General features: G+C 35.2%; 1 protein-coding gene across 5 annotated transcripts in view; it reads left to right on the forward strand.

The window, feature by feature from the left end:
• Ccdc91 (coiled-coil domain containing 91) overlaps positions 1-24,846 on the forward strand; it is a 261,256-nt gene that overhangs the window by 182,707 nt on the left and 53,703 nt on the right. For 4 of the 5 annotated variants that reach the window (XM_019208148.2, XM_019208150.2, XM_010628980.3 and 1 more), the window contains one exon: positions 16,975-17,088. In XM_019208148.2, the coding sequence (XP_019063693.1) occupies positions 16,975-17,088 (114 nt within the window). Of the gene's footprint in view, positions 1-16,974; positions 17,089-21,973; positions 22,021-24,846 lie in introns of those variants that run through there. The other variant, XM_019208149.2, reaches the window with a different exon arrangement.

The raw sequence follows: 24,846 nt of genomic DNA on the forward strand, positions 1-24,846 counted from the left end.
CCACACACATTAAAACGACATGTAAGAGAAGAAAATGCACACTGAATGGTAAAAGGCGCAAGTTTATCAGATTTATACAGCATTTAATAAATAGTGTTTCAAACTAATTTAAATGGCAAAGGTCTTCGATTTTTTACTTACATGAGTAAAGAATAAAACTAAAGAATATGAAAAATAAGATAAATTATAAAATGAGCCCAAGATACTTTCTAGAAATTAGTTAATAACTCAAAGTGCAATTTGTGGAACTTTTTATTCTAGCTGTCTAGATGTGGCTTGTGCGGACTGTTTCACCAAAACACAAATATAAAAGTAGTACAAACTATCTTCCTGGATTTTAGAGCAACAAATGCAGATGGGACTGGCAGAGGGTAGGCATAGTGCTCCAGGAAAAAGGAAGCGTCATGATAAACTTTACATTCAAGCTTTTTCTGTAGACATTTTCTATTTGGCAGATGTAGAACTAAAGCTGAGGTGCAAAGCATCTGTTCTGTAAGGGCTGATGAGTCAGAAAGCAGGGTTCATGCCTGCCAAGGACTGAACATTTAGAACAGTCTCACAACAAAATTCAGCTTTGAGGTTTCCTGAAGTCATTGGTCAAATCCAAAGGTTACATGCAGAAGGCAAAATTCTTCGGATAAGGGGAGAGAAAGAAGAGAGGATGAGGATGGAGGAGGGGAGAGACAGGATGGAAAGAGGACAGAGAAACTAGAGATAAAGATCTGAACAGTCTCGTGGACTAGGAAAATAGAGGAGCTTGGAGAGTGAGTCCTGCCTGGGCAGAAGGGCTTTGCTAAGTCAGAGGCTTTCATTTGCAGGCCTTGAAGGGCCGTACTCTTTGGAATAAGGAAAACCAGAGGGTAAGAGCATTTTATAAAAGAGCTTATCAAACTTGCAAACACTCAATGCTGCTGTGAAAATCTGCCCAGTATTGTTATTCAGCCAGGAAAACTGGATTAAAACCACAGTGAGATAGCAGTGTACCTCTACCCTGGCTAGTTTTATGATTAAAAATACTGACAAGACCGAGTGTCCATAATGATGTAGAACATCTGGAACTCATGTACATTCTTGTAATGAATGTAATTTGTCAGCTCACAGTTTAAAAGTGCAGTAGTTTCTACTAGAGCTTACCACATGTAGACCTTATTACCCATCATTTTGGCTATTGTATGTTCATTTGATAGAAATTAGAGTTTATGTTCATTGAACATGCATAACGGAATATTACAAGGTGTTCTATTCATAGTAGTCTCAAAGGAAGACACTGAAAATATTCATGAATAGCAAGAATGAATAAATAAATAGGTGGAGCTAGGTGTGCAGCTTAATGTGAGCACTTGTATAGAATGTGTGAGGCCCTGAGTTTGATACCCAGTACTGCAACAAAAAAAATTTTTTTTTAAAATGGTTTGTTATTCACCAAAGTAGTACACCAAAATAAAAGAGACAGCCTTTTGATATACTCTGCTGTACAAATGAATCTTAAAAGAGTCTGCCCTCGGGTATGGTGGTGCACACCTGTAATCCCAGGGCTCGAGTCTGAGGTGGAGGATTGCCATGAGTTCAAGCCTAGCACAGCAAGACCCTGTCTGAGAAAACAAAAACAAAACAAAACAAAACACAATGAATAAAAGTATATTAAACAAAGACAAGCACAAAAGCATGTATACTCTGTACTTGATGTATACATTTTTTAAAATGTTAGGACCTATAAGGATATACAAAAATAATATATGTAGATGGAAATAAGAATAATGTTTATCAATGAATGGGAGGAAAATCATGGCAAAACTTGGTGTTTATAATTTTTTCTAGATAGTGGATGAATTATGTGTGTAAAACTTTTAGAGCCATACAGTTTAGCTTTGTGCCTGTCACTGCTGTGCAAATTTTACTCTACAGTACTGGGATTTGAACCCAGGACCATTACACTGAGCTGTATCCCTAGCTTCTCTTCTCTAGCTGTCCCTTTCCTCTCTTTAAAAATTTTAAATTTTGAAATGAATATATCTGATCTACTAAGTTGTCCAAATGAGGCTTGAACTTCCTGTCTCAGCCTTCCAGAGTGCAGATGGCATGCACCACCGTAACCAGCTGTAATTTTTTAAAAACAAGTATGAAATATGGTACAGTATTTATTAAAATAGTCATTATCTTCAAAAACCTGAGAAAGCTGCACCTGCCTCATAAGCACAGTTTGATCCTCAGTACCAAAAAGAAAAAAAAAAAGAAAAAGAAAAAAAATTGTGAGAAAGAAGAGGCTAGAAAATAACAGAGTGCCACTTCTAATTTATTCAGGATGTTAGAAAGGAAAGAACAGAAAAATAATTCAAGGACAGTAGAAGGGATAATAATAAAAGTTATGACAAATTCATTGCGTATATTGGAAAGTTTTTAAAAAAATATGCTGTCATTTTTAAAAAGAAATAAAACCCACAAATATTTGACAGAATTAATGGTGAAAAACAGAGAGTGATAATGAACTTCATCAAGTATAATGAACATGTAACATAGATGCTGTATAAATTTTAAAACCATATAAACTATATCAATAAACATATCAGTCATTTGTAAAAATTAGATGAAGTAAAATATTACCTAAAAATATAAGCATCTAGAGGACATAGAAGACTTAGAAACACTGTATAGTTCTATAGACAGAAGAGGTACTGTAATCTGAAACTTTAAAATATTCCTATATTTCTAAGTTAACTCACCTGCCCTTTAGTTCTGATGAGACTTAGTTGTATATATGGAAATAGGAAAAGTGTTGTCTTTGCCCTAGTTACATCCGGCAGTGAAGAGGACACTGTCCCCAGGGTTGTGCCAATAGTGTACACCTCCTGATATAACAGAGGGCTATGCTTCATTTCTGCAGTGTTCTTCCCTAAAGCTCGTAACTTCCATCTGATCACAAGAAAAGAAAAGCCAGGTCCCGTACCCTGTGACATTCCCAAAGAGGACTCCAGAAGGTTCAAGTGTCGTGGTGGAGAAGAACCTGTCAGGGAATGAAGCTGGCTCTTGAGACATAGCATTGGAATGCTTCCTTTTTCCTAGACTGATTCTGAAATAGAAAAGTACATTAGGAGAAGCACTGTAGAAGTGCAGTTAAAGTCTGTCATTTATTTAATAGTATTATGCGGTGTTCATTTCTTAGCCTGATAAATGTACCTTCTTCATGTAAAGATGTTAATGCTTAAGAAAGTTGAGTGGGAAGTATACGGGAAGTCTTACTACCTGTAACTTTTCTGTAAATCTAAAACTTTTAAAATAGTTGAATGTATTTTTCAAACACATTTCTAGTTTAAAATAGCATATATAATGCTAACCATTTTTTTTCTCCCTCTTGAAGCTGCAATGAAGTGAAACTTTACTAAGATGCAATGCAGGGCTAGGGATTTAGCTCAGTGGTTCTGCTGTCTGCCTCACAAGCACAAGGACCCAAGTTCGATCCCCGGTACCAAAAAAAAAGATGAGATGCAGGAGAGATGTCTAAGATCAAAGAACCTTGTGTATGTGCAGAAAGGCACACTTGTTGGTCAAAATGGATACCTCTTAACATGGCAATGAAGATACACCAGCAAATAGAAGGAAAGGTTGAAAGTCTGCTAAGGGGCAGTTAGAGTCCCAGTTTTTCCCAAACCTGATGGAAGACTGGGAAACAATGAAAGAGAAGGTCACCAGTTTAGCAACACCGAGCACTATTGACAGTATAGGTGCTGGGTTGAAATGGGACGCATGGAAAGCATAGGTGAACATTTTTATGCTGCTAGTGAGGACCTTCGCCTTCTTCCCCTCTTAGTTGTCACCGCAGGAAATTGAGGTAGTTTTCTGAGGATCTAGAGAGCCCCGAGTCAAAACCTGAATATATTGGTATCAGACGTTGCTCCAAGGAAACCACCCAGCCAGATGGCTCTGCTACAAAGATTGCAGTCCCTAGGCACAGCTGCAGGTAGAGATGGTACTCTGCTTCTCTGTGCTCTGTTCTTCAAGTATCAGCCGGGCCTCCTCATGAAAGTGGAGGAAAAATAAAAGATTTTGCGGTGACATAAAAAGTGAAAAACAATAATTTTATTGGAGACAGGAAAGATCTATGAAGCAGGAAGATGTTATTTCTTTAAAAGCAAAAGGACAGGATTAGGACTTTAAAATATAGTGTGTAATAAAGAAAAAGTAATCATGATTCAAAAGATGAAGTTGTAACAATCTCCCATAGAATATGAAAATACAAATAAATAACAGATAGGAGTAAGCAGACCAGAAAATCAGGCAATCAGCTCAGGAGGCTCTTCAGCTGAATCATTGGATTTTCAGAAATATTTTTAAAAAGTAGAATGTGGGAAGTCATTATTATTAAAGTTACCTGGAATTAACATAAATTTCTAGATTGCAATATGAATTTCTTTATAGTACTATAGCTAGGTTCATCATACAATTTTTGAGAAACAGACTAAATGTATAAAGTTCTCTTAAGGACAACAACAGTATACAAATGATAAGAAATCATACTGTAATCGGACTTCACAACATTCTTTAAAATTCTGCAAAAATGTCTAACCTAGAAATTCAAGCTGTCAGTTACAATAATAGAATAAATGACAAACCAGAAACCAGACAGCAACCTTTAATTCTTATAAATTTCTTAAGAATACTTCTGAGGATGTATCCTGCCAAAGCAAAGGTAATACGGGAAACAGCCTGTGCTGATCTGGAAATCTGGAGGTTCAGTTGGAGAGAGGCACAGTATCTGGTAATTTGCCTGAGAGGGATCCCAGTATGAACGGCTGAGTAAGAGATCTGGACAAGAAGAGATCCCAGTTTGGACTTAGGTTCAAGAAGTGTAGCACTAAAAGGAAAAACAGTGATGTGGAACATTTTTTCATATATTTACTTGCAGCTTTTACTTCTTTGTTTGAGAAATGTCTGTTCATTTCAGCTGCCCATTTTTGAATTGGGTCTTTATATTTGGGGGAGCTGATTGTTTTGAGTTCTTTATATATTCTAGATAATAATCCTTTGTCTGAGGAGCACCTGGTAAAAAAATTTTTCCACATTGTAGGTTGTCTCTTAGTTCTGTTGATGGTTTCTTTTCCAGTGCAGAAGCTTTTTAATAAGATCAGATCCCAGTTGTTGATTCTTTCTGCTAGTTCCCATGCTACTGAGGATTTGTTCATAAAGTCGTTTCCGATGCCAGTGTCTTCAAGAGTTCTGCCTAACTTATCTTCCAGCAAGTTTAGTGTTTGTTTTAATATGTAGATCCTTAATCCACTTGGATTTTAATTTAGTGCATGGTGAAAGATAAGGGTCTAGTTTTAATATTTGGCAGGTTGAGATCCAGTTTTTCCAACACCACTTATTAAAAAGGCTATCTTTCCTCTGGTGGGGATGGTCAGCTCCTTTGTCAAAGATGAGGTAGCTTAGTGCATCTGGAGTTGTTTTTGTGTCTTCCAGTCTGTTCTACTGATCATCACGTCTGTTTCTTTGCCAGTACCATACTGTTTTATCACAGTGGCTTTGTAGTATAGTTTCAAATTGGGAATTGTTACACCCGCTGCCATGTGTCTGTTGCTTAGGATAGCTTTTGCTATTCTAGGTCTCTTATGGTTCCAAATGAATTTTTGGATTCTTTTTTCTAGTTCTGTGAAATATAGTGTTGGAATTTCAATTGGCATTACATTGAATCTGTATAGCAGTTTTGGTAATATGGCCATTTTCATTATGTTGATTCTTCCTACCCAGGAGCAGGGGTTATCTTTCCATTTTCTTATATCCTCTTCGATCTCTTTTTTCAGAGTGCTGTAGTTTTTTTTTGTTGTTGTTGTTTTTGGGTACCGGTGATTGAACCCGGGTCCTTGCACTTGCAAGGCAGGCCACCAAACCGCTGAGCTAAATCCCCGGCCATAGAGTGTTGTAGTTTTCAGTGTAGAGGTCTTTTGCTTCTTTTGTTAAATTGATTCCTATATTCAAGAGATGCAGATGAAAACAACACTGAGATTCCACCTCACCCCACAAAGAATGGCTGCTACCAAGAAATAGGAACCCTTCTCCATTGTTGGTGGGAGTGCAGACTGTTGCAACCACTATGGAAATCAATATGGAGATACCTCATAGAGCTTGGACTAGAGGTTCCATTTGAACCAGCCATCCCTCTGCTGGATATCTTTCCAAAAGAATGAAAAGAATCATACCACAGTGATATATGCATACCAATGTTTATAGCAGCACACTGTGTAATAGCTAAAACTTGGAAACAGCCCATTTGCCCATCAGTTGGAAACTAGATAAACAAGATATGGTTTTTCTATAAAATGGAATACGACTCAACCATAAAGAATGAGAAATTAGTCATTCATAGGGAAATGGATACATATTGAGTATATACTACTAAGTGAAATAAGTCACACATTTGTAAATACTGAATAGTTTCTCTGGTGTGAAAAACTATAATAGTACATAAGATCCTAATGAGATAATTGACAATGCGAAATAGGAAGAAAAGGGCTAATGGTGTAGGAAAAGTGGGAAGGGTAGGGGAAAGGTAATAGGGGAAAAGAAAAAAAAATATGAGAAAATGAAAAAATGGAAATAAAGTGTTTGTAAATGGGGAGGGGAGAAGGGGATGAAGGGAGGGCAGGGACAAGGGGAAAAAATGAGAATCAAGACCTGTCATGTGAAGGTACAAGACCCCAATGGTGAATGTAACTGTACTGTGTACCTAAAATGTACCATTAAAAAATGAAAGGATAAACAGAATATATGATGCATTTGAACATGCTGGAGACTGGATAACTGGAGGAGAGTTTGGAATCCAGCTCAGAAGATTTACTTGGGTCCATGTAATGTGGCTGAAGTGACAATTGTATCATTTCTGAGCCAGTTCCTCAGTGGGCCATACATGCTTTTCTTCTCCATTTTGAAATCCTGTCCATCTTCCATGAGAGGCATCCTGTATATCCTCCTTGTGGAGGGTGGGAGTCTACAGAAAGGAGAGAAGCCAGCCACATTAGACCTGGTGGCTCACTACAGACAGGTGCATGGGGAGCTCACACAGATCAAAAGGAACACACAGTGGGGTGAGCACCAGGTTGTTAACTTGTACAAGAATCATGAACTGAGTGAGGGTTGGTAAAATCTCTGTAAAGGTCCACACAGATACTTTAGGCCTTATGAACCAAGATACTTAGTTGAAAATATTATGCAGATTTTTGATATGAGAAAAAAATATTGCAGCTTTTATTAATTTTAAATACAACAGTAATAATAAAGTTTGGTAATACAGTTCTACTCATAAAACAAATAGGATTCACTTTTGAAGGATATTTTGCTTGTGACTTAAAGTTAGTTATCCCTGTCTTAAAAGTCAATTACTAAAGCTCATTTCTTAAAGCTTATCTTTAATGAAATTCTAAATTTTTGATCCTCACAATATCTTTTCACATTGGTAATTGCTGCTTAGTACAGCAGTCAGTGAACTAACGCTTTTTATTGAGTATATTTATCCCATGGAGGCATTTCCGGAATGCTGTTGTGCCTCCTGATGTTTTCCATGTGGTGAGTTACTGCAGTGCAGACTGATCACTTCCCATGGAAGGTTAGACGAAAGGTCAGTTGACAGTAAAAACATGTGAAATACAGAAGCTTACTTGCATTTGTATCTGAAAAATTGCATGTGGAACTGCAGTGTGAACTTGTAAGTTGGTAAGTTTTTCATATTGCTGCACAGGAAATCTACAATGCAACTTATTTATGCCTTGAACAGTGTTCGTTGCAGTTCAGTTGTAAATCACACTAAATTTTGCATAAAATTGTTGTTTGACATTATAATTTTTAACTTTTATTTTTAATTGACATATACCTATGGGTGTGATATTTCAGTACATGTTTAAATTGTATAATATCCAAATCAGGGTATTTAGTATATTCATCACCTTATACATTTGTTATTTCTTTGTGGTGAGAACCTTAACAGAATTGTTAACCATAGCCACCCTACTATGCCATAACTGTTGATAAATCTCTGTCTACCCCCTTTTAGTTGCTATAGCAAAAAAACCTGAGGCTGGGTAATGTGTAAAGAAAAAAGAGGTTCATTTAGTTCACAGTTTGGGGGCTGACTGTCCAAGATCAGGTGACATAATTGTTTCATTCTCTCATGAGGTCTCTTGTGTCATGGTACCACTGCTTGGTAAATGACACTGTGGCAGGAGCCTGTGTGAGAGGACAGAAAGCAAGAGCAAGGCATGGTCCTGCGAGAACTAGCTCAGACCACAAGAAAAACATGAACTCCTTCTCAGGGTGGTGTGTCCAGTGACCTTACTGCCTGCCACCAGGCTGCCACACTGAGGACCATGCTTCCAGGAGGTGATAGGTGGGAACAAGCCACACCCCACCCTGTACCCCAGCTGCTCTTAGCCATTTGTTAAGGACCTGATACCGCCATTATTGGCCACCTTCCGGTTTCTTCATGTTCTTAAACTGCCTCCATGCTCTTATCTTAAGTTTCATGTTCCTAAGGCCGCGACAGTTTAGAGAATTGAAACTCAGCTTCTGCGAGGCTCATTCCTAAAAAGACAACATGGCTTGCCAATAGGTTAAGAGTAGCCCGCTTGCTCACAGATATACAATAGCCCAGCCCCAAGTCTATAAAAGGACCATCCCTTTCCTATTCCCTGCTCCCTCCCCGATCCGCTCTCCTGGATAAAGTCTCCTTTAGGACCTCGGACCTTTCAGTGTGTGGCCTTGTTGTTGAGCATAGCTTCACCATTCTCTCCTCTCCGCTGTGAAACCGGCTTTTCAGATTCCAGGTGTGATTGAGAGCCTATAGTATTTGTTGTCCTGTGTTGACTTACTTCATTTAACAGCGTCCTCTAGTTTTAGCCATGCTGCCACAGCTCACAAGATTTGTCTTTTTGTGGCCAGATAGTATTCCATGATATGTATACACCATATTTCCTTTATGCATTTCTTCAGTGATGAATATGATTCCATACCTTGACTACTGTTAATGGTTCTGTAGTAAACATGCAAGTGCAGATATCTTGTCAACATACTGATTTCATTTTTTAAGATATATATCCATTATTGGAATTGCTGGATCATATGGTAAATTTTAGTTGAACTCATTAAGAAGCATTGTTTACTAATTTCTAATGCTATTCATTTTTTAATAATTGTGGGTCATAGTTGTTCTTGTTCAGAAATGTTTCACTGTCAGCCTTGAGCTACAAAAGAATCACGACAAATATTTACTATTGATAAACTGTTGAATTGCTGTGTGGTAAGATAAATCAGAATATTAATCTTCAATTCTGACAAAAATTCATAGAACTGATGATGTTAGTCTACACAAATAAAGGATGTTACTGTTGACACTACTTATTTGATAATAGGTGATATATTCAAATACTTTCTTCAAAATCTTTGATGATGAATAACCATGAATTTTAAATAACTTATCTTTTCTCAAAACTTACATTTTTGTCCAACTGAATCTTCTTTTGTTCCACAAACATTTTATCTATCATTAATTGAAACATACTTAGCAGATTCTACATCACATTGTACTGAACTAGTTTTCCTTAATATTTTTTAAAAACTCTTCCCGATAACTTTTCCAAATGTACTCTTTTTTTTCCAGTCATCCTGCACTTTATTATATTCTCATTTCCAATTGTGTATGCTAGACTATGGATTTTTCTTATTATTATCATTATTTTTATGAAGTATCATCATCATTTTAAATACCTGACTTTTACTGATTTGTAGACCTCCTTCCATAACTTTTATTTTCTCATTGAGTTTATTGGTACATTTTAGGTATACAGTGCAGTTACATATGTACTCTTTATAGAGCTTCAATCTTCAACCACTTCGAATGTGGTGTTGATTCCTGAAATAACCAACAATTTCATATCAGTGATATCAGGCTCAGGAGGAGACAAAAGCAATCTTTTAGAAATCATTTGCGTTGTTTTTTATATGACCATTGATTTTGCTACCTCCTGTTTTCATTGAAAGGTATTAGCTTGTAGCAAGTTTATCTTCTTAAAGAACATTTATCTGGCTGCTTTAATTAAACACAGTTTTGAAAACTCCCATTACTAAATGCCTTTTCTTGTTTGACTAAGAGAATTTAATTGGCTGCAGCCTCAGTGTGTGCATGTGTGTGAAAGGCTGTTTTGAGATACTCTGCTCTAAATTTTGTGACTTTCCTTGGTTGAGAGTATCATGGTGGCTGCTGAGCCCGCTGATCCTGATGTGTGCCCTTTCAGCACAGTTATGGTCTCATTGCATAATAGGAACCATTTGGTGGTCATCTCATTCAATAACAAAATAGTCCATGCTTTCTACCACACCTCAGTAGTACAACAAAACCTCATTTCTGTTTAGACATAATAGACATGAAATATAATAAAAAGTGATGGTGTTGCGGTGTGGCACTCTGTATGACACGCAAACGCAGGCCGGTTATAAGGACATCCTGTAACTAGCAGTGTGTCCTGAGCCGTGGTGCACATGGTGAGACTGCAGCTGTGACCACATGGCCGACAATCAGCTCTGCTTTTCAATGTAGTCATCGTAGGTGACACACAGACAATCTGCGATGTGTACTGGTCAGCTTTTATGGGAAATTAAAACTTGAATTTCATGGCATGAACTACTTTGTTTTCTCTGAATTAAAAATGTGAAAGCAGTTGTTAGATGGAAACATATAACAAGCATAAACATATAACAAGTCATGACGGCTGACCTTGATCCTAATAAATGATGGTTAAGCCATGAACCTACTGCCTGCAGATCTGAAGTAAGCCATCAGCTATGAACTGAGAGCTGAGAAGAAAGGACTAAAAATGTCTGTGTCTTAGATTTAGGAGTGGTTCTAAGAAATAAGGCACATTCCTTATCTTACATACTTAAAACTCAAAAATAATGCCTGAAATAGTGACATGAGGATAAGATTGTTACTAGGCTATGAAATGAGTAAAAGAGGTAACTTGTCTTCTGCTGAAGCACGGAAGGTGGTGCGGATAGTTTTTCTGGGTCAGATACTTCAGCATTGCTGGACACAATCTGTTCTTAAGCTGTGGAGGACACGTGTGTGTGTGTGTGTTGTCTTCTATACTTAATTCTGTATGTTAAATTTATTAACACTTAATAAAAGCTTTTAAGTAACTAGGCAGTATAATTTTGTTCAGGGAAAATACAAGGACTGACTGATATCTAACATGAAAGTCAAATTCAACTCACAGCCCTACCATCATCTTGAGCAAATCACCCTCCTACTCCTGTGACTAGTTCTGCAGGGATGGAACTCACCAAGGAGGGAGGAAATAGCTACCTGCTTCTGTAAGGGCCTGGTGGAATATTTGTATATATTTTAGATATTTTTCATTCCAATCATATGTTTAAAATGCATAATACCTTGTGTCTATTAAAATCTTTAGAGTTGAGAGTCTGAGAAACATGAATAGAGTACAGAGTTGGGCTTTCAGTTCATTCCCAGGAAATAAACTTTGGCTTTGACTAATAGCAACGTAGAACAACTTAAAAGTTATGTGTGGAACAAGAAAGAAATGCATTGTGTAATATCACATTTACCACATCATTTTCAACTTTTGGAGTTTAAATCAGTTGTTTTAAATTCTCATAGTTTTGAGTAAGTTAGGAATGATCTGTTTCTATCAGTAATGCCAAGTGAAAGCTTGAACTTGAAAATATTCCTACAGGTATATTCACATTATATCTTATAATTAACTGGCGATTAAAGGTTATGAAATGTTTCAAGTGGCTGGGTCAGCAGTCAGTTGACTTTTACTATGCTTGAATCACATGTACAGTCATAGCTTCATCTCGGCAAAGACTCAGTTGTTTACTGTGTGGTAGGAGTATTGTTGGAATCAGAATATACAACTAGGGAAAACAGGCACGGTATATTCCTCATGGATCTTAGGGTTTGGAAAAAAGCATTCGGTCAACATGCATGAAGTGCAGAGGTACAATGTGGGTGCTAAAAATAGATGCTCAGAGATAATAGGAGACACAATTCAAGTTCGAGCAGCAGGGAAGCCTCCAAGAGAATGAAAATGGGTTTGAGTTCTAAAAGATGAGTGGGCCTCTTTGAATGAAGGCAGTAGTCAGGGAAGAGCTTTCCTTCCTGAGGACGTGTATCAGCGCCGTGAGCCAGAGCTGTGCATGCAGCACAGGGACTTCAGTTCAGAGACAGTGCTGAGTGGAGTAGAGCACTGAGTTGGGACCAAACAGTAGCAGATTTTCTTATCTTATGAAAATAACTGATTTGCACCTATTAATACATGTGGTATTTGTAATTTCCCCAAAGATACATGTTGAAACTCACCTGTATGTTTAAATGTCTAGCTGTACAGTTTCTTACATCTTTTAACTCACTTAGAAGTGCGTGTAGTGACTTCAGTTTGAATTTAACCTTTGAAAAATAATTACTCTGACCTTCTGCAAACACAGCTCTTGTATTTAACCAGGCAGAATCTGCCTAGCCCTGGATAGAGACTGATGCCTGGGCTATTGTTTCACATATACATAGAAAAGAAACGAAAGATAGATGTCTTTGGGGAAGTTCTTTTTAAATTTTTATGTTTACATCTTCTAATTTGCTATATCACTTAAAAGGAAGATAAAAGTCTGCATTTCAATGGAGTGTAAAAGTTATTATCATGCTTATATACCTTATTTCTTTGATTATTTGGTTGGTTGTTTTTATATAGTTAACTCCTCCCCTCTGTGCGTCTTCTGCAGTTTCTAATCATTCACTATATCCTGCTTATTTTTATGCCTAGGTATTTTTTCATATGACTTATAGTTTGCCCGTTCACTGTAATTAACTGTATCTCTTTCCTGGACTGCTGCAGTACAGTACTTTCCTAACTGGTCTCCCTGACTCCCTCCAAATCACTCAAACCAATATACTATTACTACTTAGGAAATAAAGGTAGTTTGGATAATACAGAAATATTTTTCTCAGTTCTCAGTGGAGCTATTCTATTTGTACATGTGCATAAGAGATGCAGAATTCTGACATCCATACTCCAGATCAGAGTCGGTGGTTGTGAGCGTGGGATTTTCTCTTACATAGGAAGGTAATGAAAATGTGTCTACACTTTTCCTTAGACTGTAGGTAAGATTGAGTTGGAAAATTCTGAAAGGAGATGCGCTAAAGATTCTGTGTTTTTACCTTTGATAGATGTTTTGGGGTGAGGCAAGGGTGTCCGTGTAAAGACTTAGCCGAGTCTCATGTAAAACTCATCTGGGTGGCATAAATGGCAGCCATTACGGTGCTGGGTTGTTGTCAGCGGTTTGACGCTTTTCAGGTTCTCCAGTATACAGCTTTCTAGTTTCCTTTTCTTCCACTTCTCCCACAAGAAACCTTATCTCTAGCCAAAAACCTCAAACACAGATTTGGGTTTTCTCTTTGCACTGTTGTGCCAGATGCTGTATAGATCTTGTTTATAAATTGTAGCCAACTTTGTGGATCCCTAAGTCTTCATTCTCGTGGTGCTGCTCTGAAGCAGAACCCACCTCTTTACCAGGCTTCCTCTGACACAGCAAACAGACATTCTGTTACTTAGGCATAATCATAGTTAGTATCACTACTACTTATTAACTGTGGTGTCCTTAGAAATCTCTTGTATTTTACTTGTATTTTAGCTTCTCTGTGTTTTGTTTCTATAAGTACATCATAAACTTAGCAAGAGAAGACTAAAAAGCTTTCAGTACCTGCAACTAATTTGCACAGGTAATACTCTGAAATTAATTTGAGAGTCTGTTGCCAACTACAATTTAGACCTTTGTATAACTGTGATATCTGATCTATGCCTCAGTATTTATCACTCGTTTTCTGAGGTACACTGCCATACCATGTGAAACTTAAAATAAAACATAATTAGATAACAGGCATACATTTTTTATAAAAACAAAATAAATAACCACACAATTAAACAACTACATGATGGTATAGTTTAAAACCCACAGACCAAAATAGAGTTGATTGCTAAGATTTGTTTCCCATCAATGTGTTTGTAATCCCTGGAAAAAATGTACCAGTAAAGAATATACAATCATAGAATTTTTACTGGATCCTGTGATTACTGAAACATCATGGATGTGTTGGATGCTACAGCAAAACTATACTTTTAAGCAATAAGTGAAACTTAAAAATATACAAAATTTGATATAAGCTTTTAACCCTAAATGATTTTGAACATGACCTACTTAGTAGCATTGTAGAAGCTGGTTCCCCTGATTTTTTTAAATTAATATATAGAACTTTCTTTACACCTAAAAACTAGTTATATAAGCATTTGATTATGATATTGCTACATACATGTATTCCATAATAAAACCACTTGAAGCCTGACAAAAAGCACAACTGATACATTTAACATATACAGTGCATAGCATAGACGCATTTGGGATTCTCCAGTGGGTGGACATGAGGCCCAAAGAACTGTCAGTAGGGCCGAGTCAAGGAACTCTGCCTTCTGTTGCCATCACTAAAATATTTGGGAAAATGCTCTTTTAAAAATGCCTATCTGAAAATACTATTGATAGCAACACCATGTACTTTTTTTTTTAAGCTTCATTATGGTGACTCACATCGAAAAAACTTTATCCATGGAATCAACAACAGATGCAGGCAGATATTCATAGCATTTATATATAGGCATACAAATTTTGATCATTACAATATTCAGAATTTGGTTTGATTAGAAAATGGAATGCTTAAACTTTATTTCTGTATCAGACTCAAGGGAATCAAGAATTAAGCAGTAGTTTCTCTCAACTTTCCTTGTTCCTTAATTTATCCCTCAGAAGGGAGAACCAAAGGAAGCTCTGTAAAGTATATTTTGCCAGCTCAAAGATTAAGAATGGGAGATCCTAAAACTTTTGGCCTGAGAAGATATGTCCTCAGCCTTCTCCAGAGATGTCAGTTGAAGAACAAAAAGTACACTTACTTAAAATACTTTTCCTTTCAATTAAGGAGACCTAGGAAAATTTATTGATTAATCACTTTTCAGGTAGAAATTTTGATTGGTATTTAATGTTCTATATATTTAACCTGTACATTCAAGTAATACAAATGCGTGATTTTTATATTATAAAACTCCAAAGACCCTAAAGCCCACAAATTTTTGCAATTTGTTAGCAAAATCTGATCTGAACTGATTTGAAGCTATTATTTATACTTTTAATTTACCAACATGGTGTGAATAGTCATACTCCACTGCAAAATTAGTGCCTTTTTTAGAGAACTGAGGAATATATGTAAGATTTTTTGCCATTTTTAAATCTGAAAATCTTCCACTTCCAAAATAGTAAGTGTGAGGTAAATATGAATTGTAATGCAGATACTTTCATTGTAAATAATCTTTGTCTGTCAATAGTTCGTTTTTTTGTTTTGTTTTGTTTTTCGGTACCGGAAATCAAATTTGGGACTTTGTGCTGTCAAGGCAGCTGGTGGAACCACTAAGCTAAATCCCTAGCCCTATTGTAAATAATCATATTTGTCCTTGTTCTTTTTAAAATTACTCTACTTGTTCAGCTGTAATCTCTTCAAGCAATTATGGAAACAACTTTGTAGATTTATTTCATCAATGGAACTAAGTCCTGATGTGTTCTTATTGATTGAAAATATAGGTAAATTTTGCGAGAAACATACCCTGTCAGCCTTGTCACTGAATTTTGTATATTAAGAAGGGATCTCAAAAATGACAAGTACCCCAAAACTAAGGTGGGTGGAGCGAATGATCAAGTAAATGGCAAGAAGCAGAATATATTGCCAGTATACGAGAAAAATATTGAACATCACATAATAATCTCTTTAAAAATGCAAAATAAGATACTTGTGTACCCCAGATAAAGTTTTTAAAGCTGATAAAACTAAATGTAATCAAGAATGCTAGTAAATTAGCCATTAGTAGAGGCTTCTCATGAAGAAATTTGCACAGAATGTCAAAAGCTATAAGAGAGTTCATATTCTTTTGCCCAGAATGATTTCATTTTTTGAATTGATCCCAATTAAATATCCAGCATGTGCCACAAAGATAAATATGTGAATGTTCATTACTGCTTTATTTCATTTAAAACAACAAAGATGCTCATGAATAAAGACTGATAAATTATTACACAACTTTATAATGGAATAGAAATAATGACAATATAAAATGCCTGTAAAATATTCAAAATATATCAAGTGAAAAATGCTAAATTTAAAAAATAACATGTACAGTTTAGGTCATATCATCTTTATATCTAAGTATATATGTGTGTGTGGTTTGTGTTCATATCTTTTTATATTTTCAAAATTTCTACAGTGAATATATTCAGAATAGACAGACATTAATTTTATATTTTCTGGCACATATATACATGTCCAAAATTGAGTAACCACAAATATACCACAAAGAAAAATGTTCTCAAGAATCAGAAAAGTGGTATAAGCCTGTAATCCTAGCACTCAGGAGGCTGAGGGAGGGGGGGATTACTGCAAGTTCAATGCCAGTTACCTTTTATTCATGGTTCCCAAGTCTCAACATCTTTACCAGGCAGGAAGACCGAGTAAAGGTAAATCTTAACCAACAAGACCACACTTGATTATTGTATGATGGCAAAATGAAATGTGAATAAATAGCTAGAGCATTAGGATGCTCCTGGAAGAATAAGCACAATTGTTTGTAGTGCAGAGTGCAGGAAGGAATCAATCATGTGAACATCAGATGACAGATTGGTGAGGAAGCCATTGTACTCTGTCAGCTCTCCCTTGCAATAAGTGACTTGTTCCATTTATTTTCCCTTTCACCCACTTTGGGAAAGAGAGTTCTGTAGATTGGCTTTGAACAGAATGAGCTTCTGCTCATTGAGGAGGATTCTTGGTTTATGGAAAGTGGACATAAATATGCGCTGCTGCATACCTCTCTGCCTTCCTCTTCCCACAAACAGGAAACTGTTAAGGCAGCAGTAATAGAGGAGCAGAAGCGAAGTGAGAAGGCTGTGGAGGAGGCAGTGAGAAGAACAAGAGATGAGCTGATTGAGTATATAAAAGAACAGAAAAGGGTAAGTCTCTTCTGAAGTTGTAATCTGTGCTTCTATAAACGCAGGCAGGACTTTGCATAGAATAATATGAACTTTAAAAATGTTTAAAATGCCTTTTATCAGGTAATGTAAGAATCTTCATCTGCGATTATTTCCCTGATATAGTTATATATACTCTGATTTTTAGATTAGTAAATGTAAATTTTCTTCTGTCCCTAAAAAAGCAACAGAGAATAATTTCTTAGTGTAATCCTAGGAATTTCCAATTTAACGTTACATTCATGGAAATAGTAGACAGTTGCAGATTTTCAGAGGCATTTTTGCTATACATTTGTTAATTCCATATAATATTAGTAGAAATTTACCCTTTAAGCTTTCTGTGTTAAGCTTGCTCTGGATCTAATGAATTTCATTATAGTGAGCAAATTAAGGCTTTCTTGCCACAATTCCATTTCAAAAACGTAAGAGTATGCACAACAAAATTTAGGATATATTGAAGTTTTGTCATATTAATATGTGAGCCTGAGCAGTAGCTAAAAATAATATATTAAACTTGATTTGTTTTATAAACGTCTTTAGTTTTCTTAAATAGTATGCAAGAGTACAAGCACTTTGAAAGAGTTTAATCTCTGTGATAAACACTATATACTGTATAATAAAATATGCAATAGCACTTTTCACACTTCAGTACAGTATGTTTTATTTATATGCTTAGAATATACAATATAAGTACCTTATATATGTATAAATATATAAATAGATGTCATGTGTTCTATAATGTAACATAACAAACAAAGAGACATAGTATCTAGAAGAAATTTGATGAACATGAGGACTACTACATAAACTTAGTCACAATGTGAGTAGAGAGTGTAAGGTACCGTTCTGCAGGTGGCAGGTAAGTGTTGTGCGAGAAGTAAGCTTGTGATCCCACTTTATTCCCGTTCTCAACTTGGAGTCCCATTTGGTCTGACACAAAGAAAATCCCAGCCCTTATATCTCCCATTAGATCCAGAAAAGGAGAATTTGTCACCAGAGTTAGAGGTATGCTATGAGGCTCTTTCAGATCAATGCGCTACCCTCAGAAGCACATCGAATGGGGTTATGTCTGTGCATCTTACCCAAGAGTGTTTCTCAAAGCATGTTCCCAAATTCCTAATAGGTTTGTTCGTTTTGGGGGTTTGTCTCTCTGTTTGTTTGCTGTAGACCAAATCTTTAGAGTTTATTCATCTTGCTTTGAAGATGAAACTTTGTGCTTTGGGCAACTGATTGCCTTTTTCCCACTTCTCTGGTTCCTGGTAGCCACCACTTCACTCTTTGACTGTGGATTTGGCTGCCTTATGCCTTAGTTGTGCCGTACAAGTGGAACTGTGCAGTGCACATCATTCTGTGCTGGCTTATCTCTGTTAGCATGATGCCCTGAAGGTTCATTCACATTGTCACGTGTAGAATTTACCCCTCTTTAACCTGAATTATATTTTGTTGTATATGCAGTATACTCTTCATCTGCTGATTGACATTTAGGTTGTTTACATATACATAATATTTTTTTCTTAGCAGTATACAGCCAGTCCTTATTTAAGTTCTAAATCTGGGCAAGAGAAATTATTTAACAAAGCAAAATCATTTTTAAGATTAATTTATGCTAATATTTCTTTGATCAACGTGGATGAATTTTTAAAATCATATTACTTCCCCATCAAAAGGGAGTTATGTGAATGTCATGAGAAATACTTCATATAAAAGTAAGTAGATTTTTTTATCTAGATCGTGTATAAAGTAAATTAACTATTGAAGAGGTGAACTGTGCCATTTACTCTGCATGTTCTTGCAAATCATATTAATGGAGTGGTTAATATTCATTTGTGTCAGTCATATAATCCAGTTGTCACCTGTAAAGATTTTCATCAAGTAACTGCAGTTACAACAAAATCATAACAATATTAGGTTTCGGTTAAACCAATTTTTCACTTCTGTGTACTTGTCTCCTTATATGCAAAGGAAAATTAATACCAACCTTACAGAATTAACATAAATAGAAGAGCTGTAGTAAGGAGTGTTTGTGCTATATACTACAAAAAACATATACTATGATTATCACCTTCACCACATTATTAAATAATACTCAGAAGCCACTCATAGCATTATTTTTGCTAATTAAAAATGTGCTCTTTGGATTAGTGTTTGGCGTCTATGTCCCCTCAAATTTACAATATGAGCTCTAAAATTTTATTTTACTCTTGTCATTAATTCACAGAAGATTGTTGAATTCGCAGAAGTATATTGATCTATATATAAATCAGAAGATCCATTACTTCCACTGTGAGCATTATGGAATTTTATTAATACTGCATATTTGAAACACTCTTAATACTTGAATATTTCTATGTGCTCCAACAGGAAAGCAGTTTTTGAACAGTGCATAAAATATCAAAATGAAAGCACCAATTACTGAAATCTTTTTAACTTTTAAAAATAAGTTTCTCTATATCCTTCTTTCCAAAAATTTATTTCAGTGCTTCCAGTTACTTTTATGAAAATCTTGAGGCTAGGATAATTTTCACAAGGAAAAGTACATCTCAGAGCTTATAAAATAATACTTAGAAGAAAGAAATTATTTTAGCAAATTCATGTTCTTCTTGTCTGTTTCCAAAAAAACTAAATCAAGACAACCCATCTCTACTTCTTCTTTTGGAAGATGGATTTCTGTTTGCATCAAAGAACACATTTCCAGGACAAAAATTTTCCTTTCCTGTTTCCAATTAAAAAAAAACTGAAGTCAACTTAATATTTTCAACATTAGACACCTCAAAAGCCCTATATACCTCAGTTCCAGCTGGACTTAAATTCCAGTTTATTCTTCTCTTAAAAATTTCAAAACTTTTAAGGAAGAAGTCTAATGTTGAGTTAGGCTGTTTCTGTATATCTTATCTTAAAAAGTCTTCCTTTGAGTTCATCATGCCTTTACCAAATTCACTGAAAGTTTGAAATGAAAACTTTTTTTCCTACATCTTTTCCTTCAATCTTTTCTTTAAAAAAAAAAAAACAAAAAAGTTAAAAACAATAGAAAATCGAAATACTTAATTTTTCACATAATTTACAAAGTATCCCACAATGTTCATTGCAATAGTAAGTTTTTAATCATTTACCTAATCCTTTTCAGCATGAAAAATGTACTCAGAATTAAAATTAAGACTAGATTAAAATTAAAATTATACTGAGAAAATAGTTTTATTTTTAAAGAACATTTCCTTATTTTTACTTATCAAAACAATAGAGATGTCATTAAATTTTATGTATTCTTACCCTTCTGAACATTTTAGAAAAGGCAGAGTGGTTACTTAGAAGTACTAATTCAGTGAATCATTATTTATACTCAAATTGCATTCTAAATTACAAAGTTATATAATACTTGTACTACTAACCCAAGTTATGATCATAACCAAAGATGAATAATGTAATAAAAATATCCAAATAAGGAGAACATTTTAAATTATCAACCAGAACAGTACTTCAAATTAATGGGTCATTTCCAGTGGTATCAATGTTTATAAGAATTCAACTTGATAGCTTTTTTAAAAACTCCACAGTAAAATTTAGGTAAGGACAAAAAAAAAATTATTACAAATTTAGTAAAAATTGAAAAGCTAATATTTTGCAGCTTAGCACTCAAAATTTTCCATAGATTTGGTAGAAATTTTTATCAGATTTAGTCATGTTTATTATATTTATATAATACAGAAGAAAAAAGCAAATAGGAGAACCTTGAAAGATTAAAATACAAATCTGTCAAAGAATCACATAGGTCCCTGAAAGGACAGTGATTTACCCTGGGACTTTCTATATGTTACTAAAATTTGAATGTTGGTTTCAAATTCTCTTACATCACTAGAAATTTTAGATCAAAGGTTAGCTCATGGACCAAATCCAGCCTACTACCTGTTTTTTTTTCTTTTTTTTTTAAGTTTTATTGGAATACTCAGCCTTTTCCATTCATTTTGATATTGTTCTTGGGCTGGTTTCTGGATCTAGTAGCAGTTAGGTGGCTGAGAGACCAGTGAGCCTTATAACTACAGTAACTAGCATCACTGTCTCTCCAGAAGAAAGGTTATCAACCCCTATTGTTGGTCATCAAAATAGTCTGGGGAAAATTTCTTCTTCTCAGCCCTTTAACATTTTAAATTTTAAAAAATTATTGAGACAATAGAACCAGGCAATAGGAATCCATCCTATAGGTTCTTTTCTCTCTTTTACTATAAATTACCAGATTGAGAATTATGTCAGATATGTTATTAATGCCATGCACTCTATTTTGTGTGAAGGAGATTTAAAAAAAAAAAAAAAAACAAGACAGGAAAGAATACATCCCTGACAGTACCCTAGGGAGGAAAAACTTGCTCTTCACATTGACCTCAGGTCCTGGATTAGAATGAGGACTTCAAGCCACCCCATAACTTCAGCCTGTTCCACTTGAGCTCACTGTGAGGGAGGCGGTGTGACTAGCACTCAGAAACGCAACTACTCACAGCCGAGCAGTGATTCCTAAAACATAAAATCTCATCCAAATGTAATAAAACATTATCTTTGTTCCTCCTCAGAGACAGAATTATCGCCTCTGTTTTCTAAATTACCTCCAGGAAAATAACCTTCACTTGAGAGGTTTCTTTTAATTTAGTCTTTTAGAGAGAAGTAAGGAGCAATGTATTTACTTCGAAGATTCACTGGTCAAGGCATTGTCACAGTTTCCTAATTACAAAAGGATTCTTTTAATCCAGTTTTGCTGCAATGTGCTTGAGTGCTTGTTTGCATCTCAAACTACTACATGTTAAGCATTAAATAAAATGAACTTTCTCAAATTTCTACACGAGTTATTTAATCTTTCATTGTTCTTTTTTTCTTGTTTTAGTAATCTGAAAGTTTAGCTGATTGATAATGCCTCATATAGTTTTAAAATTCTGGTAAGTCCAAGTATAACATTTTCCTCGACAACTGATAAACCTCTTGACAAGTTTTTAATTCTTGGTATAAATTAGCACCACAAAGGTGGAACATAGTGATCTAACTCTGAAATCTACCTAGTAAAATTATGCTGCCATAAATATGGTGTGCTTGTATCCTATAATGTATTTAAACATTGTTTTTGAAAGTCAGATTGGAGGCAATGGAGATGGTTAAAAAAAAACCATTCTTTTAGTTGATTATGTTGACTTACTCTTCAGCCACACATAGAAGTTAAGTAGAAATATGTGTTAATTTCAGGAATATATCTATGAGGAATTGTGTGAAAACTAAAGAGAATAGGCTAACGGTTTTAGTTTTAAATACTGTTGTTAGTAGGACAGATAAGACAAAAAGTAGATATTAGTGTCTACAATAATGGAGTGATACTAGTTTTAAAATGACAAACTGTTACCTATATATTACGGCTAACAAAAATATGTGGTGACTTGTAATTTCATAATCCGGCTTATTAGAAGCCTAATTTTAAGATACTTCAAGACTCACCACCTAATATGATCATAATTATTATAATATGAAAAACATCAAGTCTATTTATTTTTAGAATCAAAATCCTAAAAAATACTAAAAAGAATGAAATAATATTTAAAAGTATCTAAATTAATACTTGCTAAGATATTTAAAGCTTATTATTGAAAAATGTACTTTAAGATGATGTATAAATTGCATGTAATGTATAATTTTCACCAGCTTTTTTTATGGGTGCACATATGTTCTGTGAATGTCTTCGTGTTTACCTGGTAGGTTTTACATATTTTTTTCCCATTAAGTTTGTTGGTACATTTGAAGCAAACAATACAATTCCATTTATCATTGATACCGTGTACCTTTACATGATATCGCTTGATCCTTATTTTTTATTTTTCCCCATACCCCTGCCCCCTATCGCCCTCTTCACTCTTCCTTGTTTATCAAGACTTGTTTCCATTTTTTTCATTTTTTCACATTTTTTCTTTTCCCTTATTTTCCCCTCCCATTCACACTCCCCTTTAGCTATTTTCTTCCTATTCCACTCATCAATTTTTGGGGGGGATTTTTTTTTCTGATTGAGTTTATTGGTACAATCTAGGTATACAATACAGTTTCATTCATCACTGGGATCTTGTACCTTTACATGACAGGTCTTGGTTCTGTTTTTTCCCCTTATCCCTGCCCTCCCTTCACTCCCTCCTCCCTTCCCTATTTACAAATACTTTATTTCCATTTTTTCATTTTCTCATGTTTTTTTTTCTTTTCCCTTCTTACCTTTCCCCTACCCTTCCCACTTCCCCTACACCTTTACCCTTTTCTTCCTATTTCACACTGTCAGTTATATCATTAGGATCTTACATACCATTATAGTTTTTCACACCAGAGAAACTATTCGGTATTTATACAATTGTGACTTATTTATTTCACTTAGAAGTATATCCTCAATATATATCCATTTTCCTATAAATGACTCTTAATTTCTCATTCTTATGGCTGAGTAATATTCCATTTTATAGTAAAACCACATCTTCTTTCACTTTATCAATTATACCGTTTAAACCTTCTTTGCACTTTTAGTTTTTTACACCAGAGAAATTATTCGGTATTTACTTAAGTGTGTCCTATTTATTTCACTTGAGCATAGCCTCAGTGTGCATTCAATTAGCTATAAAAATCTCTAGTTTCTCATTTTTTATGGCTGAGTTGTACTCCGTTTTATAGAAAACCCTCATCTTCTTTATCCACTCTCCAGCTAATGGGCATTTGGGTTGTTTCGAAGTTTTACCTATTACAAACTGTGCCACTGTAGGCATGGGTCAGCATTTATCGCTATGGTATGATTCTTTTAATACTTTTGGTAAGATACCCAGCAGAGGGATGGCTGGGTCAAATGGAACCTCTACTCCCAGCTCTTTGAGGTATTTCCATATTGATTTCCATAGTAATTGCACCAGTCTGCACTCCCACCAACAATAGAGAAGGGTTCCTTTCTCCCCACAACCCCACCAGCATTTGTTATTGGTTTCTTGATTGCAGCCATTCTTTGTGGGGTGAGGTAGAATCTCAGTGTTGTTTTCATCAGCATTTCTCAAATGACCAGTGATGTTGAACATTTTTGCATATATTTACTTGCAGCTTTTACTTATTTGTTTGAGAAATGTCTGTTCATTTCAGATGCCCATTTTTGATTCAGGTCTTTGTATTTGGGGATTCTGATTTCTTTTTTGACTTCTTTATATATACTAGATAGTAGACCTTTATCTGAGGAATAGCTAGGAAAAATTATTTTTCCCACATTGTAGGTTGTTTCTTAGCTCTGTTTAGTTTCTTTTGCCCTGTGAAAACTATTTAATGCAATGAGTTCCCAGTTGTTATTCTTTGTGCGAGTTCTCATGCTGCTGAGGATTTGTTCAAAAAGTCTTCTCCTGTGCCAGTGTCTTTGAGAGTTCTACCTAATTTACTTTCCAGTAAGCTTAGTATTTCTGTTTTCATATTTAGATCTTTAATCCACTTGGATTTTAGTTTAGTGCATAGTGAAAGCTAGGGATCTAGTTTTAATCTTTGGCAAATTGAAAGCCAGTTTTTCCAATACCATTTACTAAAGAAGCTATCTTGCCTCCAGTGAGGATGGTTGGCTCCTTTGTCAAACATGAGGTAGCTGAGTATGTCTGGTGTTGTTTCTGCATCTTCTAATCTATTCCACTGATCCTAGGTAGTGTTTCTTTGCCAGTTCCATGCTGTTCTCATCACAGTGGCTTTGTAGTGTAGTTTCAAGTTGGAAATTGTGAT

This window comes from Fukomys damarensis, unplaced genomic scaffold, assembly GCF_012274545.1.
Source record: "Fukomys damarensis isolate Sample0158 unplaced genomic scaffold, DMR_v1.0_HiC HiC_scaffold_15, whole genome shotgun sequence".
In the NCBI taxonomy this organism is placed as follows: Eukaryota; Metazoa; Chordata; class Mammalia; order Rodentia; family Bathyergidae; genus Fukomys; species Fukomys damarensis.